Source organism: Lates calcarifer, linkage group LG17 (genome assembly GCF_001640805.2).
Source record: "Lates calcarifer isolate ASB-BC8 linkage group LG17, TLL_Latcal_v3, whole genome shotgun sequence".
Classification (NCBI taxonomy): Eukaryota; Metazoa; Chordata; class Actinopteri; family Centropomidae; genus Lates; species Lates calcarifer.
Genome location: NC_066849.1, coordinates 17,944,748 through 17,972,020, shown reverse-complemented (window position 1 = coordinate 17,972,020; position 27,273 = coordinate 17,944,748). Strand labels below are relative to the sequence as shown.

The following is a 27,273-nucleotide window of genomic DNA, read 5'->3' as shown; positions in this document are numbered from 1 at the left end:
AAAGAAATCCTCTCTTCATGAAGGTTATAGTGTTAAGTTTGTTTCAGTTGAAATTTGGATTAATTTAAGCGGAGTTGATTAATGACATCAGCAAACTGAAGTTCAGCCTCACCCTGAGAGAAAGGCTAATCAGTGAAGATGAGTGGAAACACCTGTGGAGGTGTGCAGGACATGTGAGTACATTGATAAGCTGTTTGATGACAGAAGCTACTTACACTGTTAAAGGTGAGCACTCAATAAAATGCATAATATAATGTATCTTATCATATTTGGTACCAGAGTAGAAAAGGTCCACTTTAAAGCGACAGTATGTTGATAATTTATCAGGTAATATGAACAGGTTGGGTCTCACCTGGGAACCACACCTCGTTACACATGTCTTAAAACGGAAAAAAACAAAGATTAGGAGAGAGGTCTGTACAAAATAAAATAACAAAATAATCATGTATAATCATTTAACAAAGATTTTTGAAAAGTACATTGCAGTTTCGAAATGTTATACATCTAAACACTGAACAAAATCAGTGAGGAGCAGCAGAGTCAAGTGTATGCACATTTGCCAGTTTAGTAACTTTCTGAGAGATTTGTGTTAATGCCTTTTTTAAATATTAATTTTAAATTCTTGGTTATCCTGTTCCTCTTTTTCGGGTTTATTTTTGCTTTAATGGCGTTAATCTCCCGGGTTGCTAACAAGCTTTTATTCACAAACCCGCAGCTAGTTTGACTTCGCTTGACAGGAGCAGCTCTTGCGTCATATTTCCGCGCCACGTGCATCGCAGCCGTGGAGGACATCGAGCATGGGACACCTTGGAGGTTTATTTATTCTGGTCGTTTTGGTTTCATGGCATCATATTTACGGTAAGATGCTGGAATAATTTGTGTGTTAGCGTTAGATGAAAGCTCTCTGTGTGTTCGGCGCTATTTAGAAAGAGCGGAGGGACAGACTGAGGGTTTACAGCGCAGCGGACCGCCAGGCAGTTTGAATGGAGTCTGTTTACAATGCAAACAGTAGTGAACTTGGTCACTGACTTATTATGTTTTCATATATTTTGCACGAAGTGTGCCAAGAGAAAGCTAGAGTGATGGGAAATAAATAAGGGACCTGTCTTCAGATGCATTCTACACGGTTACACATTTGCAAGTGTTTGAATGGTTAAAACCATCTATTTTGACAGGGGTAAGCGTCATATTTACTTCTTTAATTTAAATACTTACAGCTATTTGTTTCTGTACCCGTACAGGTGTTCAAATATATTAAAAAACGCGCAGTTTCAGTTTGGTTTTTACAAAACCTAATGAGTCCAAATCATCATTATCATTATTAAAGTCACATTTTGAGCAGGTAATCTGTCAGATGATATTGTCCAATCTGTCTTCACACTGAATTACTAATAGTAATGATGATTTCATGGTAGATTAAATAGACTGTCACTGTCAGCCTTGAAAACAATGTAATTTAAACAAACGTGGGGAGATTGTTCCAGATATGTGGTTCATAACAACTTAATGTTACTCTCCTCTGAAGAAAAAAACCCTCTAAGTGATCATTTAACTAACAGGGTTTTATAAGTAACCCTGCAGTATATCTCTCTTTGGTTCCTCAACATAGAGTAGGTGCATGAAAACTGCACTGTCATAAGTGTTGCATCATTCCTAAAATTCATATTGTACCTAAAACGTGCACAGTGCTATTATATACACCCTGACTGTGGACCGTCCAGGTCAAAGGTGATTGTTTGGGATTTTCCCAGTTTCTGCTCCGTCTCTGTCATCATGGCAACACAAATGGTGTCAAAGTCCAGAGGGTTCAGAAAATCACTGTATCTAATTATTTGTCACCATTTACCCTTTTACCTACAGTAGTTGTTTCTGCAGTCCTTGTGGTTTTATGATGGAACATGAGCGAAGTTGTTTATTGATTCTAATATTTTCTTTCATGAAATACATATCAGACTTTGTTTTGGATAGAACAATAATCCAGTCCAAAACTAGAGAATTTAGTTGTTCTTTATTGTCCTTTGTGATGCCTTTGGTATGTTATCTTATCGACTGACATCCTGCACACTAACAGTAAACTGTTTGCACATGTGTCAGGTGCTGCAGGTCACTCTCTGCCCGCCTGCCACGAGCAGCTGGAGTTCAGGTGCAGCGATGGTTCGTGCATCCCGAGGCTGAAGTTGTGTGACGGGCACAAACACTGTGAGGACGGTTCAGATGAGCAACACTGCAGTAAGTGCCATGTTGACAACCTGATCTCATCCCACACACACACACACACGTGCAAGCATTGATTGGGTTTCACAAGCACCAACAGTGAAAGCAAAATTGGGATGTAGCAGTTGTAGTAATTTGATGCAGGAAAAAAAAAGTTTACTTATAAAGCTCATTTAGAAAATAAGTCAATTTGAAGTGCTGCACATAAAATGTAAAGGCTTTAAGGCAGGAAATAAGTGAAAGATGACAGTAAAAACAAAGACATAACAAAAGAGTGTAATAAAACAAGATAGTAAGACGAATAAAGCATTAATAGTTAGTTTGATTGTTTTGCTGATAATTTAGGCAAATAACTGAAACCACCCAGTTCTTACACACGGGAGAGTGATGCCATATGAAAGCAAAATTTGACACCAATATGTCTGAAAATGTGACTCTGAAGTCTACTAACAACAGAAGTCAGTATAGGTGCATGAAGAAGCTGGTCTGTTGTTGGGCTGTTTTCTGTTTCTAAGCAGAAAATCCTGAATGACATAACTTTCTACACGTTTTGTCACAGAGTTGATTTTAAACTTAACCTTGATGCACAGCAAATGTTCATTCATATCCTTTAATTCCACAATTTTGGCCACATAGGGTAATCCTACTTGTGCTTTAACATTTCTGTGCTACAAAGATATTGACTCATTATCTGCAAGTGTGTGGAAAAATGTTTAATCCTGTTGAGGTCGTTAGAGACTTTGATATTGAATTCCAGACAGACTTAGTGTTGAGCAGAACCTGTGAGCTGCACATTTACAAAGAAAAACCATGCAGGAGAAAATATTCTAAAAGGATTTAATGTGACTTGTGTGTTAAATATAAACACCGTTGATGTGAGTATCAGCAGCAGATATGAATACTGGCAGTGTTGCTTAGAGGGCAGAGGCAGGAGACTGAAGGTGGCTGGTTTGACTGCCTGCCAGGAAAATGCAGAAAGTGAACAAGATTTACTTTCTTCTCTTAGAAGTGGAGGACTGAGCAGCAGCATATGAGCAGCACATGAATAAATCAAAGAGGAAATGATCTGTTGTCAGTCACAGAATAATCAAATGCAGCCTCTTACAGTTTAGTCCAGATTTCTATATAATTTTACTGATAATAGTATTAGCATAGTTGATTTTACTAAGAAATGTCACAACATTTCATGCAATGCACATTGTGAGTTCTTGCACAGCTATCCCAGCACCTACACTGTCCACACAGATTGTGCTGTAAACTCATAAACATATTTTTTTGCAGCTTATTGAGGAGCTGTATCTGATTACTTTTTCTGTTTGTGGCATATTACAGCTATTTTATGTTACTCTTTGAAAATTAAGATATTTTTTTATAAAGTCTGAGAGGAACGTTTCAGCTTGGTTCAGATTCGCTCAGCTTTCAGACAGATGTGCAGCAAGCAACACTTGTAACACTTTGAATCTTCAAGGTTGGAACTTGTGTTGTGAATACTGTTACAGTTTGAACAATTGATGTAAAAAAATTGTCTTTTGATTTAGATCTCATCACTCGCATGAGCAGATCAGTCAAGTTTAATCTGTCCTCACAGCAGTTGCTAACAGTTTTGTTGTTACTAGTTGCTCCTTAAGAAAACTTTTTCTAGCAGTTGTGTTTGCTTGGTGGTTTGGACTACATTCACACAAACACAAGCTTCACAGTTCAACTGCAGCAGGTCCCAGCACACACTCACATTTTCTTCAGAAAATGCATTCTCTGGTTTATTTTTGTTGTCTGAAACTGGATTAAGAGACTTATTGCAAAGTGAAATGCTCAATAGAATTCAGAGAGTATGGTTTTATCCCAGGATATTAAACACCTCTCATTATGTTAGTGGTCTGGAAAAATTCATCAACTCTGCTGTTGGTGGTGAGGCCTTCTAGACTTAATTATTCATCTGTTACTCTTTATAGGTCATGTGAGGTGTAAGAAAGATGAATTTGCATGCCGCAGCAGACGTTGCATATCTGCACGTCTCTTATGCAACGGTGTAGACGACTGCGGTGACGGGAGCGATGAGGATTCCTGCCAGAACTGCACCACTGGCTTCTTCTCCTGTGGCCTGTCTGATGTCTGCCTTCCCGGTCACAAGCTGTGCGATGGACGGACAGACTGCAAGGACGGACGGGACGAGACCAAGGAGTCATGTGGTGTCACCCGACCTCACCCACAAACCTCTCCCACGTGTGCAGCTTCAGAGTTTGAGTGTGGAGACGGGAAATGCATCCGCCAGGCCTGGAGGTGTGACCACTCACCTGACTGCTCTGATAGCAGCGATGAGGAAAACTGCGGTAAGTGATGTGATTCAACGGTATGTACTTTTGGCATCGAATTTGACATTTGATTGTTGACATTGGCAACAAAACTAAAGAAATATGAAAATTTAACATAAGAACATGTCCCTAACTACATTACATGAAAATGGCAGACGCTTTTGTCCAAAGCAACTTTCATTTAGGAATAAGGATAAAGAACCCAACTCTCTATATACACTGAGAGCATTTTGGGGTTCAGTGGCTCAAGGTGCCTTTGATACATGTATAAAGTACATTAAATATTGTGTGCCTGTAGTTTGTATGAAGGGATAATCTGAGAACATATGTGTTCTTCCAGCTTTGTTGCAACAGTTTGGGAAACTTCCCCTTTTCTCTTTCAATATGACAATGGCTCCATGCAGAGAGCCAACAAGTCCATAAATTGTTATCCCAGTTTGGTTTGCACAGAGCCCTGACCTCAACCCCATCCAGCACAGACTTTTAGTCAGGTCTTATCACCTAAAATCTTTGTCTAACCAGACTAAAAGCAGGGGCAGCAAAACTAACTATTTTATACAAAGTGTCATACGATCATTTCTGAGGGTGGGAGTGTTTTAGCAGGGTGACAAGTCTGCCAACCACGGAAAGCAGCAAGACGAGATGCGGGTCCTCTAACTCTGTCATCAGAAAGGTGTGGAGATAGGGGGGGTCTTGAATGGGAAGTCAGTGTTCAGTTGTCCACATACAGAACAGCCAGCAGGGGGCAGTATAGTACTGCTTTGACAGTAAAAATTGATGCAGATATTTAACCATTAACAAAGTACTGTCTGAGTTCTGTTACTGAAAAGAGTGATAACTGATGAGTTGATGATCTACACAGAAGTAGGATATGAGCTTTTTTACTAGTATGTGAGGCAGTATGAAGTCATCTGAATGGATGAAATCAGAGTAATTACATTTCACTTGACTGTAATTTTTTATTAGTGATGTTCAGTTGAAAGGGTTAAAAATCTTCTCTAGGTTGCTGAAAATCCTCTCAAAGCCCTGCTGGTTTAACTAAGTAATCATGGTCGTCAGGTTCAAAACGTGACATTTAGGACTGGACTGAACATTTTCCTCCAAAAATGATTATATGACATATTTTACAGGAAGGTTAGCTGAGCTGTTACACATGTTTTTACAGCAACACCTATTAACAGATGGAACAAACCAACTTGAATAAAAGAACAGGACTGACGGAGCTTTAATGGAACAGAAAGAGAGAGAAAGAAGTGTTTGTGTCTGTTTTTTGGGATCAGGGTTCCTGAGGTGTCAGTCAGTGATTGAAGGGATCACCAAAACAGCTAAACACCTTCATATGGGAGATTTTGGACTGAAGTGCTCTTCATAACCATTAACCGAATAATATCCTTTGGAAAAATTGTGTTCATCCCTTCAGACTTTGAGAGACTTTTAGTATCTCTACCAAAGACCATTGAAGCTGTTCTGACATTTGATTTATGTCTAATCAGTCTCACACCCTTATGTTGTCTCAGCCTCATCAGTCAAGACCGATAAAAGCACCCTGAGGGTTTGCTGATGCGTCACATTCTTTATTGATTTGTATATTGGTGACATAAAGTGTTTTTAATATAACTCCACCCAGTGGTTGTGCTGTAATGACTGTATCTTGTCATGGGCAGAAAAACGCATCGAAACATATCTCTGTAAACAAACTGGAGACAATAATGATAAACAGTGTGCTAAAGTGATAAAAGGAAGATGAAAATGACAGATACGTATTGATATATTCACTCGCATACTGTGTTATACTACTATCATTTATGCTTGATCTTGGAGGCAGTAGTTTGACCAAAAAAATACAAATAAAAATTTGACTCAAGGTCCACTTACTAGAACTCCTAAGCAACTTCTCCTCTGAACAATAATAGTTTTATTAGTGCAGCAGTAAAAATCACAGTTACAAAGTACATGACTGTTATGTGACTTGACAGTGTCAGTGAGTTTTACCACAGACAAGTTAAAGTGTGTTTAAGAAGGCGGCTGCTTATATCTGGATCCAAGAAACATCCCACATTCAGACAGATAATAAAACAAAAAAAAAAAGGGAAATAACATCAGCTGATAAACATGGACTTTATGGAGCTTTTGCTTCATCATGATGTTGTTTCCCAGGTCAAGAGCCTCACAGTCCTTTCCTTTCTAATGTTCAGTTGAACATTGTACATACTTTCCTAGCCATGCAGGTGGTGTGGCTCTAGGAATAGTACATAGTCCACCACTTTCATCCAGACTGAAATGTAGTATCTAAGCAATTATGGCAGGAATTGCTATGGTACAGACATTCATGGTCCTTAGAGGATGAATCTTACTGACTTTGGTGATCCCCTGAACTTTCCTCGCCACCAACAGGTTAAAATTGTTACTTATTCTTTGAAATATCTCAAACTTTGTGTGCTACATTATCAACATGTAGATAAATCATGATTGTCTCGTGTCACAGTGCAATATTCGAATGCATATGAACACCATTTGTTGTTTGGCAGATCCTGTTTGTAACTGAAACAGACTGCCATATGTGAACATGAACAAAGCAGCTTTACGGTTATCATACAAACAATTTTGTATTTGTTGTGTGAAACCACTGATGATGGAACATTTGCTCCTGCAGAACAGGACGAGTGTCAGGTCAACAACGGAGGCTGCTCTCATCACTGTGTGGATCAGCCGATGGGTTTCCATTGCCACTGCCCTGACAATATGAGGCTGGTTGGGGACAGCCAGTGTGAAGGTGAGGCCTGCTAAATTGAGTTTTATATCACCAGTTATAAAGATTGTGGTCCTGATCCAAAATACAAAAGATGTTTGTAATGTTTTTTGTAATCGTTGTAATTAATTTTCGCCTGTGTACAAGTAATAGTAACTGCATGTCGACGTATTTTTAACACAGTCCTTGAAACTCCTTTTGAAGTATCTGTTCTTTCATCTAGAGGTCGACGCGTGTCTGGAGACAGATGTGTGTGATCAGCTGTGTCTTCACATGAACGGCAGCCTCACCTGTGACTGCCAAGAGGGCTACAACATGGATCCAACAACCAGAGAGTGCAAGGCCACAGGTGATAAACAGATTGTGTGTAACTGGTGACAAGCCGCTGACAGAGTTTATGATAGTATGATGGTTTTATGATGCTCAGGGTTTGATGGAGATCCCAGGTTTTATTCCCAGACTTTCCTGCTTGTAGTTTTTTATATGCAAGATATAAGGCTGGGCGAATGTTCAGTATTTTTGTCTTTTCTAATTCATATCATTGCATTTATTTCAGCCATATTGCCAATTCAACCAACACACTGACCCTCTATGTAAAGTTAAGTTAAAAGCCAACCTGCACATTTGAGCAATAATAGCAAAAAACCAAACTCCTTGCAAATTCTGTTGGGTAGGTCTAGGCCCAGATAATGACTGACAAACTGAATTCAGTCTGCTGTGAAATGAGCCAAGCCACAGTGAGTCTTTCATCACACATCCCCTCCCAAGTGTGACTGATTTAGCCATTTGTCTAACTTTTCAGGCTTGAAACAAGTCAGTCTTTATTTTTTCAAAACAATCTCAGTTGTATTAAGAGCTGGTCTAACATGACAAACCAATCTGAAATCTCTTTATGAAACCAGCCTCAGTTGTTGTTTTCTGCACCTGTAGACATGTAGACTGTTGGTTGTCCGTCTGGTTTGTATGACTGAAACAATTTACACTGTCAATATCCCTGATGTCCGTCACAGAACAATGAAGCACAGTGAATGTCACTTAATGAAAGGTTTGGTCACCACCGACGAGAATTACATAGAGTCATTATATTTGAACAAGAATTTACAACAATGCCTGTTTTGTATTTTATCACTAGCATTTGACAGATTTATTCTCACTTGCACTGGTTCCACCTCAACAAACTTTGACTCAGTTACATTGTAAAGGTTAGTATGCCTGTACAAACGTATTAGCTAACATCCATCAGTCCACCAGAGACATACTTATTCAGTCATCCTATACATAGCTCTCAGGAGTCGACTGTTGCTGAGCTGCTATTGTGTGTTGTGGTTTCCATTAGGTTAGCTATTAATTACAGTCCAGCTAAGTGTTGTTGATTTATATACTTTTTTTTCTTTCTGATACAGTGCTGATACCCCTGATAACATCACAGTTTTTCTTAACTCTGGTGCCTAATTATTTCCATGTTGATTGATGTGTTCCTAAACAATGGCTGAAAGGTTGTTCTGCTCTCTTTTTCAGTGTATAATACTTTGAAATATTTTCACTACTTGTTTTCGCCAACACTCCCCATTGCTGCTTGTTTTAGATACAGTCAGTTTGATACACGTGAAAATCAGTATAGAGAGAAAGGGCACTTAGCCAAAACAAACAAGACTGAACTGATATAGCTTCATAATGCTACCTTTGTTGCTTTCATGTCAGTCAAATCACCATAGGACATATTTAGATGTGACAGCACAAGATAAAGTGTTTTCTTTGTGCATTGTTCCAGGAGATGAGGGTCAGCTGGTTTTCACCTCTTCTAAAGGAATGCAATCGATGAGCATCACTGGTACAGAGTACAGGGAACTGGCCCAACATTTGCCAGGAACAGGGCCCGTGGCGGCCTTGGCCTCAAACAGCATGCTTTACTGGGCCTGGCAAGGACAAGGCAACATATACAGGTACCAAAATAGAACTGTAGCTGCTACACCCACCACACACACCTCTTCTTTCACCAAAGCCAAAGGGTGCTTGAGGGAGGTCAGAAAACATACTCTGTGATCCCAAACTGGTAACCTCCCCAATCATCCATTTTCACTGTTTATCTGGGATTTGGATGATGTGTGGTGGCAGAATTATCAAGATAGTTGAGGCATTCTCTTCCCGGTTGACTTCAGCCAACTCCTCCTGCAGCAATCAGAAACTTTCCCTATGCAGATGGGGTATGTAATCCCTCCAGCTTTTCATAGCTGGACATGCCTGGCATACCTCCATGGGGGACATACTGTACTTGAGCAAGGGCTGTAGTTTCACAGAGCATGAAGGCTGTGGTCAGTTTTTAGCCTTGCTATGTCATGATGCTAGGGATGGCAATGTCAGTCAGTCAGTCAGTCAGTCCACCACTTAGGTTTAGAAATATCTCAACAACTGTTTGATGTATTGCCAGGAAGTTTTGTACACATATTCATGGTCCCCAGAGGATGGATCCCAGTGACTCTGGTGATTCCCTGGTCATTCCTGTTGAATCGCCTGCAGGTCAGAATTTTGACTTCTCCTGTGAAATTTGTCAATATCTACTGGATGTATTTTCACCAAATTTTGTACAGACATTCATGGTTCCTTGACAATGAAATCTAAACACTTTGGTGATACTCTGACTTTCTATCTAGCGCCATCTTCAGGTCAATAATTCAATCTGTCAAATACTTTGGTTTATGATCAAATATCTGGAGAACTCATGTAATGATATTGCCATCAGCCTCAGCTTAACTTTGGGTTTATTACAAATTAACAGATGTTAGCATGGTAAACGATATCCCCACTTAACACTGGCATGTAAGCATTGTCACTGTACGCATGGCATACTAACATTAGCATTTAGCTTGAAACAATGTTGTGCACAGACTAAACTCATAAAGTCTTGTTGATACATGGTGAAGTAATCGACACACATCAGCCACCTCAAAGCTTAAACCGGTGCCTTAACAGACAGGTCAACTGATGAATACATTCTTATCTTAGGGGTTGTCAACAAATTCAACACTGTTATATCCCATTTGATAACAAACCAAAGAATAGGGTGAATATATAATATATATTTCAGAGTAACTAAAACTAATCAAGCTTTTCACTCCTCCCTCCATTATTTTCTGCCTATATTTCATCTTCTAAAAGTTTTCAGATTGGCTAATCTGTATGGCAAGCCCTTACATTTCTAAGAAAAGGAAGTCACTGGTTCTTTGTGCTCTATTGTGACCTTTATAAGTGGGAGTGGATTGTTCAAAGATAAGAATTTTTAGAGTAGGTTGTTAAGTCAATTTTAAGAGAAAGACAACATTGCAAATACACAGACTAAGTCAAAATGTAAATAGTAATAATAATATATATATATATTATATAAGGAATAATAATGACAGAACAGTGAAACATTAATAGCAATAACGCTGACACTAATAAATGTTTAATTTTTAGGTTGTGTCCTTCCTGTTTCTGTGCTTGTGTGTGTGTGTGTGTGTGTGTGTGTGTGTGTGTTTTGTTTTTTTTTGTTTTTTTTTCTTTGAATCTGTAGAGTAAGTATTAATTAGAGGAATTTCACATGAATGATTGCAACACTTTAACCAGCCAGTGGTATTTTTTGAGGAACTTGAGGTTGTAGAGCTGACTGAGACTAAGCAAGTCATTTGTATGTAGCTGCAGAAAATGATCATTAACATTTCCTGCAAGACTGGTGTCTGTCTGCTTAATTTGAATTTTTGTGATGGGCTGATGATTGGATGATTTAGGAAACTTTTTTTGTTTTGACTCTGCCATGGTAAAACACAGTTAAATACTAAAATTAATAATTAGAAAAAGAAAACAAGCTGACAAAAATTATACTTGGTGACATTCTGCACTGATGCATGACAACTGTAGGGAACTGTGTGTTGTCCCCCCCAGCACTGAAGGCTAATTACCTGTGTCCCACTATTAAACACTACAGCCATATGGCTCTGTGAGGTTGTACTTGGGATCAGCTGTGCTTTGAGCTAAATGCTAACATCAGCATGCTAACATGCTCTCAGTGACAATGCCTATATGCTGATGTTTAGCAGCTACAATGTTAACAATTTTCACCATCTTAGTTCAGCATGTTAGCATGCTAACATATTCTAAGCAAATGTGTACCAAATTTAATGGCACTAGAGGAAAAGTAAGGGGATCACCACAGTCAGTAGGATTAATCTTCTGGGGAGCATGAATACATCCAGTACTTTCATCCAGTGATTTCATTCATATTTCAGTCTGGACCAAAGTAGTGGATCAACAGACATCACCATTCATAGCATCATGCCTCTAGATCATAGTTCTTCAGTAGGATTTTACTGAATTTGCAGTTATTGTGGGAAGAGACGATAAAGGAACCATAGGCAGCTTTTGGATGAACTCTGTGTGCGCTATAATTTTTCACCTGTGGATGTTTCTTAGGGTCTCCATGGATGGAAAGCCACAGGATGCCAAGTTAGTGCTGAAAGTTAAAGGTTCAGTGTCAGGCCTGGCTGTAGACTGGATCCACCAGCTCCTCTACTGGACCAGCGTGGAGAGTGATTCTGTTAATGTCGGCCTGCTGGACGGCTTGGTACAACGTCGGCTCGTCACAGGGCTGGACAAACCCTCTGCAGTGGCTGTGGATCCTCTCCAGGGGTAGGCTGGCACAGGAAATTATATTTTATTTTAATTAATAGTTACCAGCATTATAAAGGATGTTGATGTGCCCAAACCACGTCAGCAGGATTATTAAAGCTTTAGCTGTATTGAGCACTGTTACGTCATGGTCTTTAAGTTACTGACAATATTTGTTTTAAAGGCTTTTCCCAAGGTTTTTATGAGCAAACACAACACGACTTAGAAGGTGGTTAAACGCAAGACTTCTTTTACTTACATATTTGCATAGGGAGAGGCATTATAGTTAATGACAATACATTCATACATGTTGACAGATAGCAGCTGAACAGAGATAGCGGTGTTTAAAGTACCATTCATGCGTATCATGAGTCTATGTTGAGAGAGAGAGAGAGAGAGAGCGCAGAACTTTTTTGATTCATATTACCAGCCTTTTTGTTCTCAACTCATACAATTAGGTCCAACCAACATGGGCTTAGGTCAGTTTGGGTTTTAGCTTATTCGTTTTATTTGACTGTTTTTTCTTCGTTAAAGCACTATGTAGGGTTAGCACAGCATTAATAACTCACCTTTTCAGTTTTTTAGACAATGTGTTTCACAATAGATACTAGAAGCAACAACTCAATGAAGAGCATTTCAACTCAGCTGTATTTTGTATGGGCTGCTTTTACTCAATAATCAGTTTTGTGTTCGCAGCTTTCTCTTCTGGGCACAATGTGGAAGCTTTCCTAAGATTGAGAGGGCCGGCTTGGATGGCCAGGACACAATAGCTCTTGTCACTTCCTCAATATATCACCCTGTTGCCCTCTCTCTAGGTATGTTTTGATATATGGTACAAAAGGTTTTGAATCTCTGTGGAACTTGCACAAGGTTTTAAAATCTGTATTTTCCTTATGGTCATTGTCAAATCTGTCTGAATCTTGGGGAAGTTTTTAAAAAAAGTCAGCTTCTCCTTTCAAACAGGAACAATATGTGTGTGTACCCATGCACTTCCAGGCAGAAGTTAGAGGGCTGACTTACCATCACAGTTCAGCTGAGTGAATTTGAATATGTCTAGAATTCCCTTTGTATTGCCATTTGTTGTGCATTAATTTGTTTACATGTTCTTTTTCCCCCTAGATATGCCTCGCCAGCTGCTGTACTGGGCTGACCAGAGAATGAGAAGCATCTCCAGAGTCAATCTAGATGGCCGTGACCGTCAAAATAGTGGTGCAGTCTAATGGCTATCTGGACCGACCCTTTGGACTGGCTGTGTTTGAGGTAAAGCGACATTACAGCCCTGTGATGGAGTGGAACTGGCCAGTACAATGGTAAATGAAACTGGCATTTCCTATGTCTATTAAATAAAGGAGCTTTATATGATGCCAGTTGATCTCATGCTATTCCACGAAATTATAGTTCATGATGGTAAAACATAGAATATAAAAAATAAAATAAATATTAGAACTTTATTTATACAGCACATTTCAGAGGAAAGTTACAGAGTGCTTTGTTATTTTTAACAACCTACAACATTAAGAACTAGAAATTGGGCAGTAAAATCGGACATTAAAGCAACAGTAGCAAAAAACCCCAGAAGTTAGCTTTGCAAATCTTTTACTAAGGATGGAAACTGATTGGGCACATTTCAGGCTTCAAGGACAGATGAAGTCATTTTGTTGTGAAACACTGATAACTGGTTATCATCAACCTTGAAAACCATTTAACCTATTTTCTCTCTCTCCATTTCAACTCAGGGTTTCGTGTATTGGACTGAAGAAGTTACGCGCTCCATCTGCCGAGCAAACAAACACAACGGTGGCCAGCTTCAGGTACTGCTGACAAACATTACATCGCCGGGCGGTGTGGTCATCGTTCATCCTGTTCTTCAGCCAAATGGTACGACCAATCAAAAGCACTTAACTGCACATGCTATGCCTTCATGATAATTTTGCTGATCAGTAAATTTTTGTTTTTAGACACACACTTCATAAAATCATTTTGCTGGTTCTTAGGGTCGTCTTTGTGCGGACGTACAGGGACGACGTGCCGGCACATCTGCGATATGGACCTGCTTTCTGAGAGGCCAGAGTTCAGCTGCATTTTTCCAAAAACAGAACAAAATAAATCTCAAGAAATCCCTGCTATCTCTCGCACAGTTCCCGCATCAACTGTATCCGATCCTACCTTTGCTGGAATCCTCTCTCTAATCAGTAAGAATTTGTTTTTTGTATCAAAATAAACTTTGCTGTCAGACAGGGCAGGTGAACACGTGTCTGCTATTGAAATACCACGGACGGACAAATATGTGGTGGCACTTTGGCAAAGAAGAGTTTATTACACAGATTTGCTATAACTATGACTCATAATCAAATACTAATTATGGAAGATAAATATTGATTTGGTTCTGTCCCATAGATTTGATTTAGTTACAGTGTCCAGCTGCTTCCCAACACTAGATTTAGTACTTAAACTTTGAAATGTTCACTGTGAGAGAGAGGGAGAGAAAGGGTATATATGTGTTGTCAGTACACTGATGTCGACATGGTCACTCCCCACTGAGTCATAAATGGGCAACATTCAGCGTCTGTCATTGTCCATTCACACCGGTTAAGAGCTGTTAAGCAAGTGATTCCACACACAGAGATTCAGGCAGATGTTAATACAAACTTACTGAATCACTATGAAGCAATGCTGTGCACAGGCGACCAGAAAGTCCTTGTGATTTTGAGGCTCTTCTAGAATGGGCCAGTCTTCTAGGCTTTTTCAGTTTATTTACATATATATATACTTTTCTATATTTACCTAATGTATAATGTAAGGTGTCTTTTGAGTATTCAAAGAAGTTACAGAAATGAAATGTATTATTATAGACATTTATGGGTTAGGAAAATCTCTTTCAAATGTCCAGCACTTTGTATGAATCCCTGTTTATTCTGACGGACTTTACTTTTTCAAGCTGTTTTAATGTAGTCATAGCAGCCACCTGTTTGTCCACTCAGAGGAGGTAAGGGTGGAGGTATCATGCAGAGAGTTGTCGTCAGCATCTTAACAAGTAACTTAAGTCCTTGTCTGTGTGGGTGTGTGTTTCTCAGTGTTTCTCAGTTTGCTGCTGGTGGGAATGGCCTGTGTGGTGGTGGAGAGAGGAGTTCAGGCCGTCCAGGTCTCTCACTGTGCAGAGCTTCTCCCTCAAAGAGTCCCAGGACCCGCTCATCATCCAGGGGCCACCCCTGGGTCCAAACTCATGTCTTGTCAAGGTAGAGAGAAGTTTGTAAACACAGGCACGCTTCACTCACCTTCAGAGATACCATTCATTCAGCTGCACATGTGTGCACATGGGATATATATAACTGTTTTATAGACGTGTTGATTTTCCACCTCATGGTTATTTTGGGGGCTGTGTGGCTCGAAACAGGGAAGAAGATGACTTTTAAATGTACACATAATGAGGTCTTTGAGGGGGTCCTACATGGATACAAAATTTTCTGCCAAACAGTTTTGGTTGTTTTGCACAAGAGATTCTTGTATTTGTGGCTTTGTCTTAGATGTCATTCAAATCTGATCAAACCCAGTGATTATTACATAGTGATGAGTATCTAGTGTTAAAGAGAAATATATGAGAAATATGTGAGATCTGAAAATATATTTTCATCGAAGAAACATGAGACAAACACCTAGAGCTATATGTAAGTTTTGCTGTTGCTACATAGCCAACGTTAGCATTAATAGCTGTTTACTTACCAGTCTAGAAGAAACATTATGAGCGTCAAATTTCATTCCTTTACTCACCAAGAGCTGTCTCTAGTGGTGGAAAGCAATGGCAATGTTTTGTTTCTTTCTTTATCACCTCTTTTCTTCTACTGAAGTAAGCATGCAGTCAGCTGGCCTGTCTCATTACTTTCCGATAGCAAGTCACTGGAGTGTACAGACCTCCTTGAAGAAGCAGCAATACTCATAGCGTGTATTCTACCTCAAAGGATGGCTGAAGCTCTTGGCAATAAACCACATTCAGCAGCAGGGAAAACTTACAAATAGCCCCTTTTCAATTATTGAAATGAAAGTAATCAGATTTATAACAAATTATGTTATAGAATGAGTGGTCTTTAGAATCCCAGCTCAGATTATAGCATTAAATTATTTAACAACGCAGTTACTGCTGCAGTTCAATTTCTCACAAGTTAATGCCACAGACTGTTACAAAAAACATAGCAATAAACAAACAAATTTATATATACAGTTGTATACACGTTGTACTGTGCAGATCATCTGAAGTTAGACTAAACATGAAGAACATTTAACCACTGGTCAGTGTGACTTCTCACTCAAGTTCACAGCGAGTTCACTCCACAGTGGTGGAGTTATTTTCTATGGATGCAAGTAAAACCAGGAAAACCACATATAGTCAATAATGCACACGACCTCAAGGCTCCAAACGTAAGCAAATCCATGGGGCTAGGGTTGCTATGACAATACACAACCACAGCACACAGTGTAAAGTATAGAAATCCCACAGTAATATCACCAACTGTTTGTTGGAGCCAGCCAAGTTTTTTTAGCAACATGAAAATATTAGAAAGCTGCTTCTGCATGTTCCACCCAACTCAAAAGCCCCTGCTTTCTGTCATAGCGGCTCACTGTACATCATAACCGCACAAAATCAATTCAACAGCCCCATGAATCACTGAGTAAGATATGTTTTATTATAGGTAGAGAGGAATGTATTAATGACGTAATGATGCAAACAAGCTGTTTAATGTTGCATCTGCACAAAAATACAGCTGTAATAGTAAAATATGTAGTTGTATACAATATACGATATCACCAATTTACAAATTTGGAAAAACAGCAAAGCTTCCTGCACTGAATTTTATTTGATAGTTGAATTAGATAGATATCCACTTTCTTCTTTGCTTGGAATAAGTTCATTGGAATTAACATGTTGAAAATTTCAGCCAAAATCTCCAATTTTATTCTATAGTCTCACAGATAAATGCTGCACTCCCTCACTGAAAGTTTACTAACTCAGTAGACTAAAGACCTGTCAGTGACACATGGTTGGTTACGGAGTGCTAACAGTCATAACAGACTCTTGCCTTCCTGTTATTTCCTCTCCTCTTAACCCACATTAACAGTCTGAATTTTGACTGTTAAAATCATCAGCCAGATTAAGCTGATTACAGTTAAGTCAGATTTAATAGTACAAAGGTCTGTATGTCGGTTGATGAGCAATAAGTTAATCAGCAACTATTTTAATAATTGATTAATCACTGAAGTAATTTTTATGCAGGTTCCAGTTTCTTAAATTGTGACTATTTCATGTTTTTTATTTGTGATAGTAACCTGAATAGCTTTAGGTTCTGGACAACACAAGACATTTTAAGATGTCACCTTGGGCTCGGGGAACCTGTGGCAGGCAATTTTTGTTATTTGCCGACATTCTGTAGAAGCAATGAGTCATCAAGAAAATAACTGGAAGATTAATCAATAATGAAAACAACAATCATTGCAGCTCAAGATTAGTCATTGTGACTACTTTTTCAGTGAAGTTTTTGTTTTAATTTATCTTAATTTACTTTAATGTTGTGTTTGACAATTTTTCAGCCAAAGCAGCGACTATTCGTTAATCAATTAATTAATCAAAAAAAAAAAAATCAACTAGCAACTCATTTTATAAGACTTAGTAAAAATTCATTTTTTAGCTCCACCTTCTCAAAAGTAAGAATTTGCTGCTTTTCTTTGCCTAACATTACAGTAAACTGACTACTTTGAGGTTGACTGTTAGTCGCATTTATCACTGTTTTCTGACATTTTTTATCGTTTCATCAAGAAAATGATCAGCAAATTAAAGTAAGATGAAAATAAACATTAATTGCAGCTCTATTTTGAAACGTAAAAAGTCCCACTCAGTACATAACTGGGTCACAGCTCCTTAATAACTTACTTTAAGGGATCCTTAATCAAATTTCTTTCTCTTTGATTAACAAAGCAGCATGAGCCAGTATAGCGATATTGTATTTTGTGGACTCAAAAAGAGTCCAGTATCGGGCTTGTTTATTTTATTCATTATTTTAGGTTCCTTGGTTTGAAATGTGTGTCACTCCCAGATAAACATAGCTCGACCGACACTCTTCAGGTTAAAGGTTTATAGTGTACAGTGTGTCGACTAAGCTGTGTTTCCTCTCCTGCCAGGAAACTCTCCTTAAGCTGGACTTGGATGGTGAATGAAGGAGGTGTGGCACAGATGGTCATCTGACTGGGCTTCACCTGGTGCCATCTCACCCACTCCAGACAGGATGATGACAAGACAACAAACCCAACTGTGCACCCTGTCATGTCCCAACTCCCTGCAGGTTAAATCTCTGAAGAACTGAGTCAGTGGTAAATACTTGAGATCAGAGGGGGTGGGGGCCTTAAACAGTCTTTACTATTATATCTTCAGTTCTGAAGGAGTAGTACTTTCAGCCCAGGTGGCTCCACAGTTGATTACCTCAGTAGAGTCCTATCTTGCCTTATTTTTAAAGCCCTGTTATCAAGCATTTTGCTCCACAGGTTGCCACTTGTGTTACATCCTGAGGGTCTCCAAGACGATCAATGGAAAGGTAATAATTAGTTGATTAATCAGTGAGTTGATCCACAGAAAATGAGATACTTTTCATATTTGACAAGACAAGATTTTTATTTCCTTGTTTTATTGTACTTCCTCTGCAGCTTTTTGGAATGTTAATCTCAGTTTATTATGATTCCCAAAACTACTTTTGTAGTACTATAGATGGATGTTGTGAGTAATTTGACTATATTCTTTAAAAAAAAAAAAAAAAAAAAAGGGTGTTCCACAGGGTTTGTTCTTGGCTCTTGGTTTGTCAGTATGAAACTGTAGGGAATCAAAGAGATGCATGATTGCATTGCAAATATATGTTGCCTTTTGCCCAGTAAATGCTTGAGTCAAATCCAAGGTAGACTTTATGGAGGGAAAAACTGAATGTATTCAGTGTATTGGACTGAAAAAAGGAACCTAAAATCCGATTTTAGGGTTGGAACGAAACATTTTTTCAGTCCAGTATCATTTTTGGGATACTTTATATTTATCCTGCACCTGGTCTAAATATAGGACGGGTTATGCACATTTCTACAACTACATTTCTAAAACATCTAATGTATTGTGTATATCTGGAATAGTGGCATAGCAGCATCCTTTGGATAAATTCATCCATTAAAGGAGGATATGATAGAGCTGTCCCAAAGTATTCAGTACAAAGTTTGTACTGAAGGTAAGAATATTCACCTGCCAGCACCTCTAAAGCTCTGTGGTACAGTGTAAGCTCTAAATCTGCTGGCTCCAGCTTCATATTTACTGTGCAGACATGACAGTAGTATCAATTTTCTCATCTAACTGTAAGAAGGCAAATAAGTGTATAAGTATTCCTTTTAAAGAAAGATCTTTGTTGGTTCTAATGCTAGAAAAGAATGGAGAAATGAAGCCTGGCTTGTTTAATGCCAGTAATACTGTACATATAGTGTGTGTAAGCAGTGTGTGTGTAAAGAAACAAAGAGGATTTCCTTGGTTGCAGGTTTGGTGTTTAGATGCTGAGTGCTGGTTCTACAATGGGAGCAAACATTTGTTTTGTGTAGTTAAATGTCTCCTGCAGGTTTGGTTTTGCACTTGTGCTTAAAGCCTGGTTAGTGTTGGTGTGAATGTTTGATTGACTTGCCTTGTTTGAATCAAGTCCCTTTGTGTGATTTTTGTGTTAGTCTTAAAGAAATGTCTAAATCTGTTGAACTGATAAAAATCTATTGACACTATCTGAGCACAAGAATGACCCCTCAAACAGTTGATTTTTGTGGTAGATATTTATTTTTTAAGGAGGGATTTTATTTATTTACAGTTTGCCGTTATACTGTGTTTACACCATGGATAAATCTGTTAACTGCTGTAGAGAAATAAAACATATAAATATTTTTTGTTTTTCCTTAAATATCTGTGTCCATAATGTGTTGTTACTCTACAGAATCTGCAGTGTGTCGAATTTACATAAGCAGATGTCTGTAGTTGATTAACCACTCAGTGTGCTAACCTGAATATTATCTGAACATGTGTGATAAAGTAATTGTGGAACGTTGTGTGCCTCAGCACGTGGCAACAGTCTGGCTTCTTAACACTTTAATCTTCATTACTAAAACTTGATACTGCAGAGATCACTGTGAGTAAACTGATAAACATCTGGGAAAGTCGTGATAAAAGGATTTCATTATCATACTCTGTTTTCTGTTCTTTTCTATTGTCAAAGAAGAAGAAAATGATAATGATAATAATAGTAATAATACAGCCTCTCTTGGTGCAAAGTGCACCACTATTGCTTTCCTGTTGATTTACATTAGTAACCTACAAGTAACTTTTTCAGTTCCCTGTTGCATAAAGTGGCAGCTTTTTTATGCCACAATTCACCAGATGCTGAAATATACAGCTTGTTAAAAAAAATTTCCAGCATATTATGTTTTTTTTATGTATTATAGCCCTTCTCCAAACAATATTACAAAGTACATTTAAGTAAACCAGTTGCTTTTACTCTACACAGATGTTTACATGTTGACACATTGTTTATTAATGTATTTGAAATGAAGTACAATGGATAAAAATGAAGGTGAGGTTCTGTGTAATATCACCACTCTTTTGTCCTGATGATGGCAGTAGATAAAGTCAAGGTGTCACCAAGGTTATTACACTTTATCCTTAGAGGATTATGAATGAGGATATGAATCATCCAGTAGTTTGTGAGATATTTCACTCAAAACTACAAATGTTGAACTTATGGTCATTCAAGAGCAAACTAAAGTTGGTAGGCTTCATTCTCTTGGCACTGTGGATATTTGTACCAAATTTCATGCCAATATATACAGCAGTTGTTGAAATATTTCAGGGAAAGCCAACACACACTAACTAGTGGGTGGCACTAGAGAAAAATTCATAGAAAGACCAAAGTTACAAGGCATTATTATTTCATCACCATTAACATCTGAACAAAATTTAACCAGTTCATCCAGAGGTTGTTGAGTTATTTCATTCTTGACCAAATAGTTGACCAATTGGCTGACCGTACCATCCTGCTAGCATTGCTAATAACATAATTACAGTAATGAAGCCTGGAGGAGATAAAAGCATGGATAACCTCTTTATGTCTCCAAACTTGAACCTCTTGGTCATTAAATTTTCTCTATTAATGCTGCTACTGCTTTTCTTCATGGGAAATTGTAATGCTGTGAGTTTCTTTGTTTCCTGCAGCAGCTCTATCTCAAACATTAAAAACTGTGGTCAAAAACTGAGAGCCTTTGGACTCAAGACATACAGTATTGTGCATTACATGTAAGTCTGCACAATAAAAATACAGGTGGGATATGAATAATGTAGTGTGTAGCATCATTTTTCTATTCTTTGTGAGTCATGGAATTCAAAGAAATTAATAGGGACATGTTTAGCACAATGGAACATTAATGCCTTTTAAGCCTCTGGCAGACAGTGGCACGTTTGACAGCTGTCCAAAGAGGTCAGTAGTAGTTTATAATATCTTTACTGGTTCTTAACACATGGACATGTTGATCAGCTGATGCTTCCCGCTGGGTAAAGACTTAATTTGTGCACTCTATGATATGTTTATAGTTTTACACTAAATCTGGCCAGTCTCTCTGTCCCTGGCAGATATAGTCTGATGATCAGTTGTGACGCTGGACAAGTAGGTTAGCAGGAGAAGATCACACTCGATTAGGCTGAGAGGAGTCACTTTCAAATGATCTGTCTATCAAGGCAATGAAGAGTTAGATTATTTCTTATCCAGTGTGAGGGACATCTGATGGTGTCCAGGAGTAAACAAAAAGTTTTAGCCTTTGTGACTGTGCCTTTGTTTGTCAGCAGTGATATTTTAATGGGTAATATGACATGTTTCACCACTGCCTTGTTCGTTTGTTTGAAAGGCAGGCTCAGTTTTTAGCCATGCTTGGGATATGGCTAATGTTTTCTATTTTTCTGTTCTGTTTTCTGTGGTTCAGATCTCAACAACTACTGAATGCACTGCAATGAAATTTTGGACAGATGCTGACTAAATGGATTGCTGATATCCAAGAGGCCCAGGGGATCGATCCTATTTACAGTACTTTGGTGATCCTCTGATTGTTCCTCTATTGCCATGCCAATATTGAGGTTTTGAGTGAAATATCTCAACAGCTGGGTGGGCTGTAATGGAATTTCATACAAACATTCATGTTCCACTCAGGATGATCTTCTGACTATCTAGCACCACGAAGGTCAAAATTTCAATGACCAGTGCTTTGGCTTGTGACTAACAAAATAATATTCCTATTAGCCTTAGCCGCATGTCATGTTAAGTGCTAATTAGCAAGTGCTAGCATGCTAACTTACCAGATTAAAATGGTGCTTAAAATCATGTTAGCACACCAGCAGTAGCATGTAGCTCACAAGCACCACTGGTTACTACAGACTCACAAGCAGCAAGCATGACTGTAGACTCTTTGTTTTGATTCTGAGTCAACAATTGCAATATAATGAAACAATCCACTGTTTGTCTTCCTGTTTCATTGTGCATACGTTTGCATACATGAGTCATTTTTTTCAAAATTGATTTTTCAGTAACTTAAGCTACAACTGAAAAAATAACAATACTGTTTTATATATCGATTTTGTTCTTTAATTAGAATAAACAATAACAAAAACTAGTGAAACCTTACAGGTCTTCATCACCACCATGCCAATAAGACTACAGTAGCCATAAACTGAATAATACTCGAAGACTGTTGACATCTAAAGCATATTTTATATTTCAAAATTCTACTCTGTGTTTGAAAACCAAAGTTTGCACACGGGTAAGAAGTGTTTTCTTTTTACAAGAGGAAACACATTTAAGCAGCTTATACTTCCCCTTCAACAAGATGTATTAATTTAGAATACATTTAAGAATTATGGAAACCGTATGAGGAACTGAAAGAAGACAAGAAAAAAGGTAACTTAAAAGAGGAATGAAAGAAAACATACAACATTAGGCCTCAGTTGGCCCTTTGTCTCGTCATTTCAAAATCCTTAAATCAACTTACAACTGCTTAAGGAAAGTTGGAGGGACACCAATGAGATTAAGAGGATGAAATCCCTGCTACTTGTCCTTGCTCTCCTTGTCTGGTGAATCAAATGCCTATGTGTTGTCTTCGCAGTAACAGTCAGAGAGGGGAATCTCTTCCTCTCCCACTGACCCTCTGGACTACAACCTCAACCACAAGTGAGCCAGCAAAACAGGAAACCGGGACTTCAGTTCCTGCAGGACCAGATGCAATGTTTCTGATGATTCAGCAAGATACTATGCGTTGCTAGAGTAAGACTCCTGGACTTTTTCCTGCTTTTTTCCTCTCTTTCTTTTTGTTCAGTTTCATGGACTTCCTGTCTTGAACTATATTTGCTATGGCTTCGGGGCAAGCTGAGCTTCAGAGATGTTTACACAATCGTCGCTCAACTATCAACTGTCTGTCAAAGGGTGTAGAGGACAATAAAACATTCCCATTTTCTCAGGGGAAAACAGTCAAAGCATGGAGCTCCCTGGAGAATCTCGACAGTCCTGGCATCAAAGCAGACTGCCCTGAGGCTGAGGAGAGACCAAGATGGCAACAGAGCATCAACATTAATGTTGGAGGGAAAGTGTTTCATATCCCCAAACAATGTGCTGTTAAATATCCTGACACCCGGATAGGCTCCTTGGCTCTCTGCAGAGACTGGAGAAAACTCCTCACACTGTGCGACGACTACTGCATACGCAAAAACGAGTTCTTCTTTGATCGGGACCCTGCTTTCTTCCACCACGTCTGCCATTTCTACACAAGTGGAGTGCTGTGGGTCATACGGGAAATGTGCCCCATCAACTTTGAGGAGGAAGTTGCCTACTGGGGCCTGAGCATGAAGGACACCCAACGCTGTTGCTGGATGATGTTTGAGGAGAAGGCAGATGAGGTGAAGGACAACCTGAAGGTGGAGCAGGAACTGATGGCTGAGATCGATATGAAGTACAATGATGAGTGCTTCAAGGACATGGCCTTTGGGAATGTCAGGAAGTCTCTGTGGAACATTATAGAGAATCCATACTCTTCAATTCTGGCGAAGGCGTTCACTGTGGTCTCCAATCTTTTTGTGCTCTTCTCCATCTTGGCAATGACTCTCAACACTGTGGAGGAACTCCAGATATATAGAGTTAACGGCAAAACACACATGGAATGGGTGGAGATCATAACCATTGTATTTTTTGCCTTTGAATATTTAATTCGCCTTGTCACCACTCCCAACATTAAAATGTTTTTGAAGAGTGTACTCAACTTTGTGGACATGGTGGCGGTCATGCCTTATTTCTTCCAGATTGTCTCTGAAGCCTTTACTGACGCCGAGGATGTGAACGCGCAAGAAGACCTCAAGGCCATGGCTCAGGTTAGCAAGCTCAGTCATGTCCTCAAAGTGGTCAAGCTGCTGAGGATCTTCCGGATTTTAAAGCTGGCTCGACATTCAACCGGCATGAGAGCGTTTGGGTTCACTCTGCGGCAGTGTTACCAGCAGGCCTCATGCATTTTCCTCTTTATTGCCATGGGAATCTTCACTTTCTCTGCTCTCCTGCATTCAGCCGAGAGGGAAACTGAGGGTTCTCCCATCAGTAGTATCCCATACGCCTGGTGGTGGGCTGCAGTAAGTATCAGTAGCTGAATAACTTGGTGTCATGCTTTGGCTTTTAGACTTAGGCCCTGCTTACATGACAACAGTTTTGCTAAAGATCGAAAAGATTTTCCTTTGCATTTTAAAAACGTTTTAACATGACAATGTTGTGAAAACAATTTTCAGACACACTGATCTGCAAAAACGATTGAAAACGCAGTAGTATGCATGCCAGGCTAGAAGAGCAATGTAGCTTGATGAATCTGCAGCACAAACACAGATCAATAGTCCACCATTGTTGTTCTTCTGTTCATGCATGGCTATTTGGCTATTAGAGGTGGGGCAGTGTTGTCACAGTTATCAAAAGACCTGTGTATTGCCAGCTTATATGGCAATGATAATGGTGGCATTTTCAAAAGATTACACTCTGGAACCCAGTTTCAAAAGTTTGCATTTCCAGGCCCCCAAAATGCCATTGTTGTGTGAACGAAAGGCCAAACTGCATCAAAGGTTTACTGTTTATGCAAAATCCGTTGTCATGTAAACAGTGCCTTAAGATTTAACACTTCGATTCAATACTTTGTTGCTGCACTGGTGACTCCACTTGTTGTGCTGGGTCACCTGCATGGAGAGATTAATTATCTATTGTCCTGGATTGTCCTCATCAAGCACTGGTTTATAAAAAGCTGCATTTGTGTGAGGAGGTTTATGTGTGAGAAATATGTCATGGGGCAGACTGTTGGATAGTCAGATTCACACCAGATAGCTTAAAACAGGATATCCTTGATCTATGGATATTTTTCGTGCTGGGAAACTCCCCATCTGTTCGTAAACTAACTCTCAAAGTACACTGTTATCAGCTCCTGTTAGAATGTCCTCTTTATTAGACAAAGCTACATGGTACTCAGCACCTGTACAAGATTTACTGGACCAAAATTAAGGCAATACCAGGAACAAGGAAATGTGCTGTAAATCAAGTCTCAATTTGTGATACCCTAAACCAGTTTGCATGTTTTTTTCACATTTTCATTATTACAGGTCTCTGTGTGCATGCCTGTTTCTTGTAAAAAAAAAAAAACAGGGAAGTACAGTTACTTTAAGCAACATGAATCACTGGCTTGGATTTAAACACCCTAGTGATAAAATTCTCTGTGCCTCAGAATTGGCCATAGCAACAAAAACATGATTGGGTCATTTGAAACTAGTAGCTGCATGAGATTCCTTCCGCAACTTTAGCAATTGTGGTGCTTAAAAAACTTGTCACAGGGAAAAAAAAAAAAAAAAATTCTTCCAACCTCAGTCACAACTGAACATGTGTACATAAATGGCTTCTTCTTGATGCTGGTTAGCAGCATTTTCTTATCGGTAGATAAGAACCTCTCTTATCAGAGGTAAAGCCTCTGTTGTTAGCCAAAAAGCAACAAGTCCTCCAACTTAAACAACCCCATAGGTCTCTTGTCCCTACTCATGGATATAACCCGAAGATCATACCAGCAGCAGGTGTACCAGACTTTCATCATCATGTCACAGGCTAGGTTTAGGTGCTGAAACTACTTGGTTAGGTTGAGGAAAAGATCATGGTTTGGGTAGGATAAATACCTCCTTAAGGTTTGAGGACCTTTGTCACCATGCTTGCAATGAAATTATTGGTTTCACTTTATTTCTGGTCTCCTGTGTGAAAGTCTTGTGTTTTGACAACCTGTCTATCTGCTCAACTTCCACTTCTTAATCTTACCGTTGTCACTCTTTACACTACGTCCCCTGACTTCCTCATTTGCTTCTGTTATAATTAGGTCCACAAAAGGTTCTCTGACAATTGACAGCTGACCTTTGGGCTTGTTTTTAGCACAGTCTTCTAGTCTTCTAATCATCATGAAACATCCCATAATGCTAGAAAGTAGAAAACATCCATAAAAACTGATTAATATGAGACTGTTCACTCTTCTCTCTTAGGTCAGCATCTCCACTGTGGGCTATGGGGATGTGGTTCCTGTAACTTTCCTGGGCCGCATCGTGGCCTTTGGCTGTATCTCATTTGGTATCATCCTGAATGGCATGCCGATCTCCTTCCTTTTTAACAAGTTCTCTGATTACTATGCCAAGCTTAAGACCCAGGAGTACAACACTACCTCAGTGAAGCGGCGTTTACAACTAAAGAAGCGCCTCCGACGCAAAATTGACATGTGTTTCCATCCCTCAGAGGATGATAATAGCACAGACAGCCACTGTGAGTTCCCGCACTGATTGACTCTTTTAAAGTGATGTGATAATTTATGAGCATGTCTTAAGTGCAAATGTGTTGCTTGGTAAACATAAAACAGTCTTCACACATGACTTATTGTTTCTGTTATCTGTACATGTGGTAGATGTAGAACAGAATGGCATAAAAATAGAAAGAGGATATGGGTGAAAAAAGAGGATAGGAAGAGGAGGAGGTGGTTTCACTAGATGCAGTGTCAACCTCATTTGAAAGGTGAGAAAACTTGTAAATGAGTGCCTATATCTAAAATTAGAAAAGGTGGAAATTATTGTGTGAATGTGACAGTGACACTCCAAGATCCAACCAAAATCCAATGCTAAACAATCATTAGCAAAGCAGTGTAGAAATGATTCAGCTAGCAGATTCTCATTTTTAGCCAGTGCTGAGCTTTACTCTTGACGAAAAGATAAACATCACAGATGAAACATCATATCAG

At 39.0% G+C, this 27,273-nt stretch overlaps 1 protein-coding gene across 5 annotated transcripts; it reads left to right on the top strand.

The window, feature by feature from the left end:
• The first annotated feature begins 118 nt into the window (after nt 1-118).
• On the top strand, nt 119-26,911 carry LOC108881189 (potassium voltage-gated channel subfamily V member 2). 5 transcript variants are annotated; one of them, XM_051077500.1, is made up of 15 exons: nt 119-225; nt 716-858; nt 2,095-2,229; nt 4,164-4,541; nt 7,177-7,296; nt 7,496-7,621; nt 9,044-9,215; nt 11,719-11,934; nt 12,610-12,728; nt 13,033-13,173; nt 13,650-13,791; nt 13,908-14,105; nt 14,988-15,149; nt 18,082-18,270; nt 18,442-19,848. In XM_051077500.1, the coding sequence occupies exons 2-10, from the start codon at nt 798-800 to the stop codon at nt 13,131-13,133; spliced, it is 1,428 nt and encodes a 475-aa protein (XP_050933457.1). In that variant the 5' UTR covers nt 119-225; nt 716-797; the 3' UTR covers nt 13,134-13,173; nt 13,650-13,791; nt 13,908-14,105; nt 14,988-15,149; nt 18,082-18,270; nt 18,442-19,848. The 5 variants fall into 5 exon arrangements, with proteins under 5 accessions (XP_050933457.1, XP_050933458.1, XP_050933455.1 ...); XM_051077501.1 differs by having other exon boundaries at nt 9,047-9,215; nt 18,082-19,848; XM_051077498.1 differs by having other exon boundaries at nt 18,082-19,848.
• The last annotated feature ends 362 nt before the right edge of the window (nt 26,912-27,273 follow it).

Coding starts and splice junctions, on each gene's coding strand:
- LOC108881189 (XM_018673025.2), top strand. CDS start 23,348: ATGGCTTCGGGGCAAGCTGAGCTTCAGAGATGTTTACACAATCGTCGC. Junction 24,611..26,530: donor ACGCCTGGTGGTGGGCTGCA/GTAAGTATCAGT, acceptor CTTCTCTCTTAG/GTCAGCATCTCCACTGTGGG.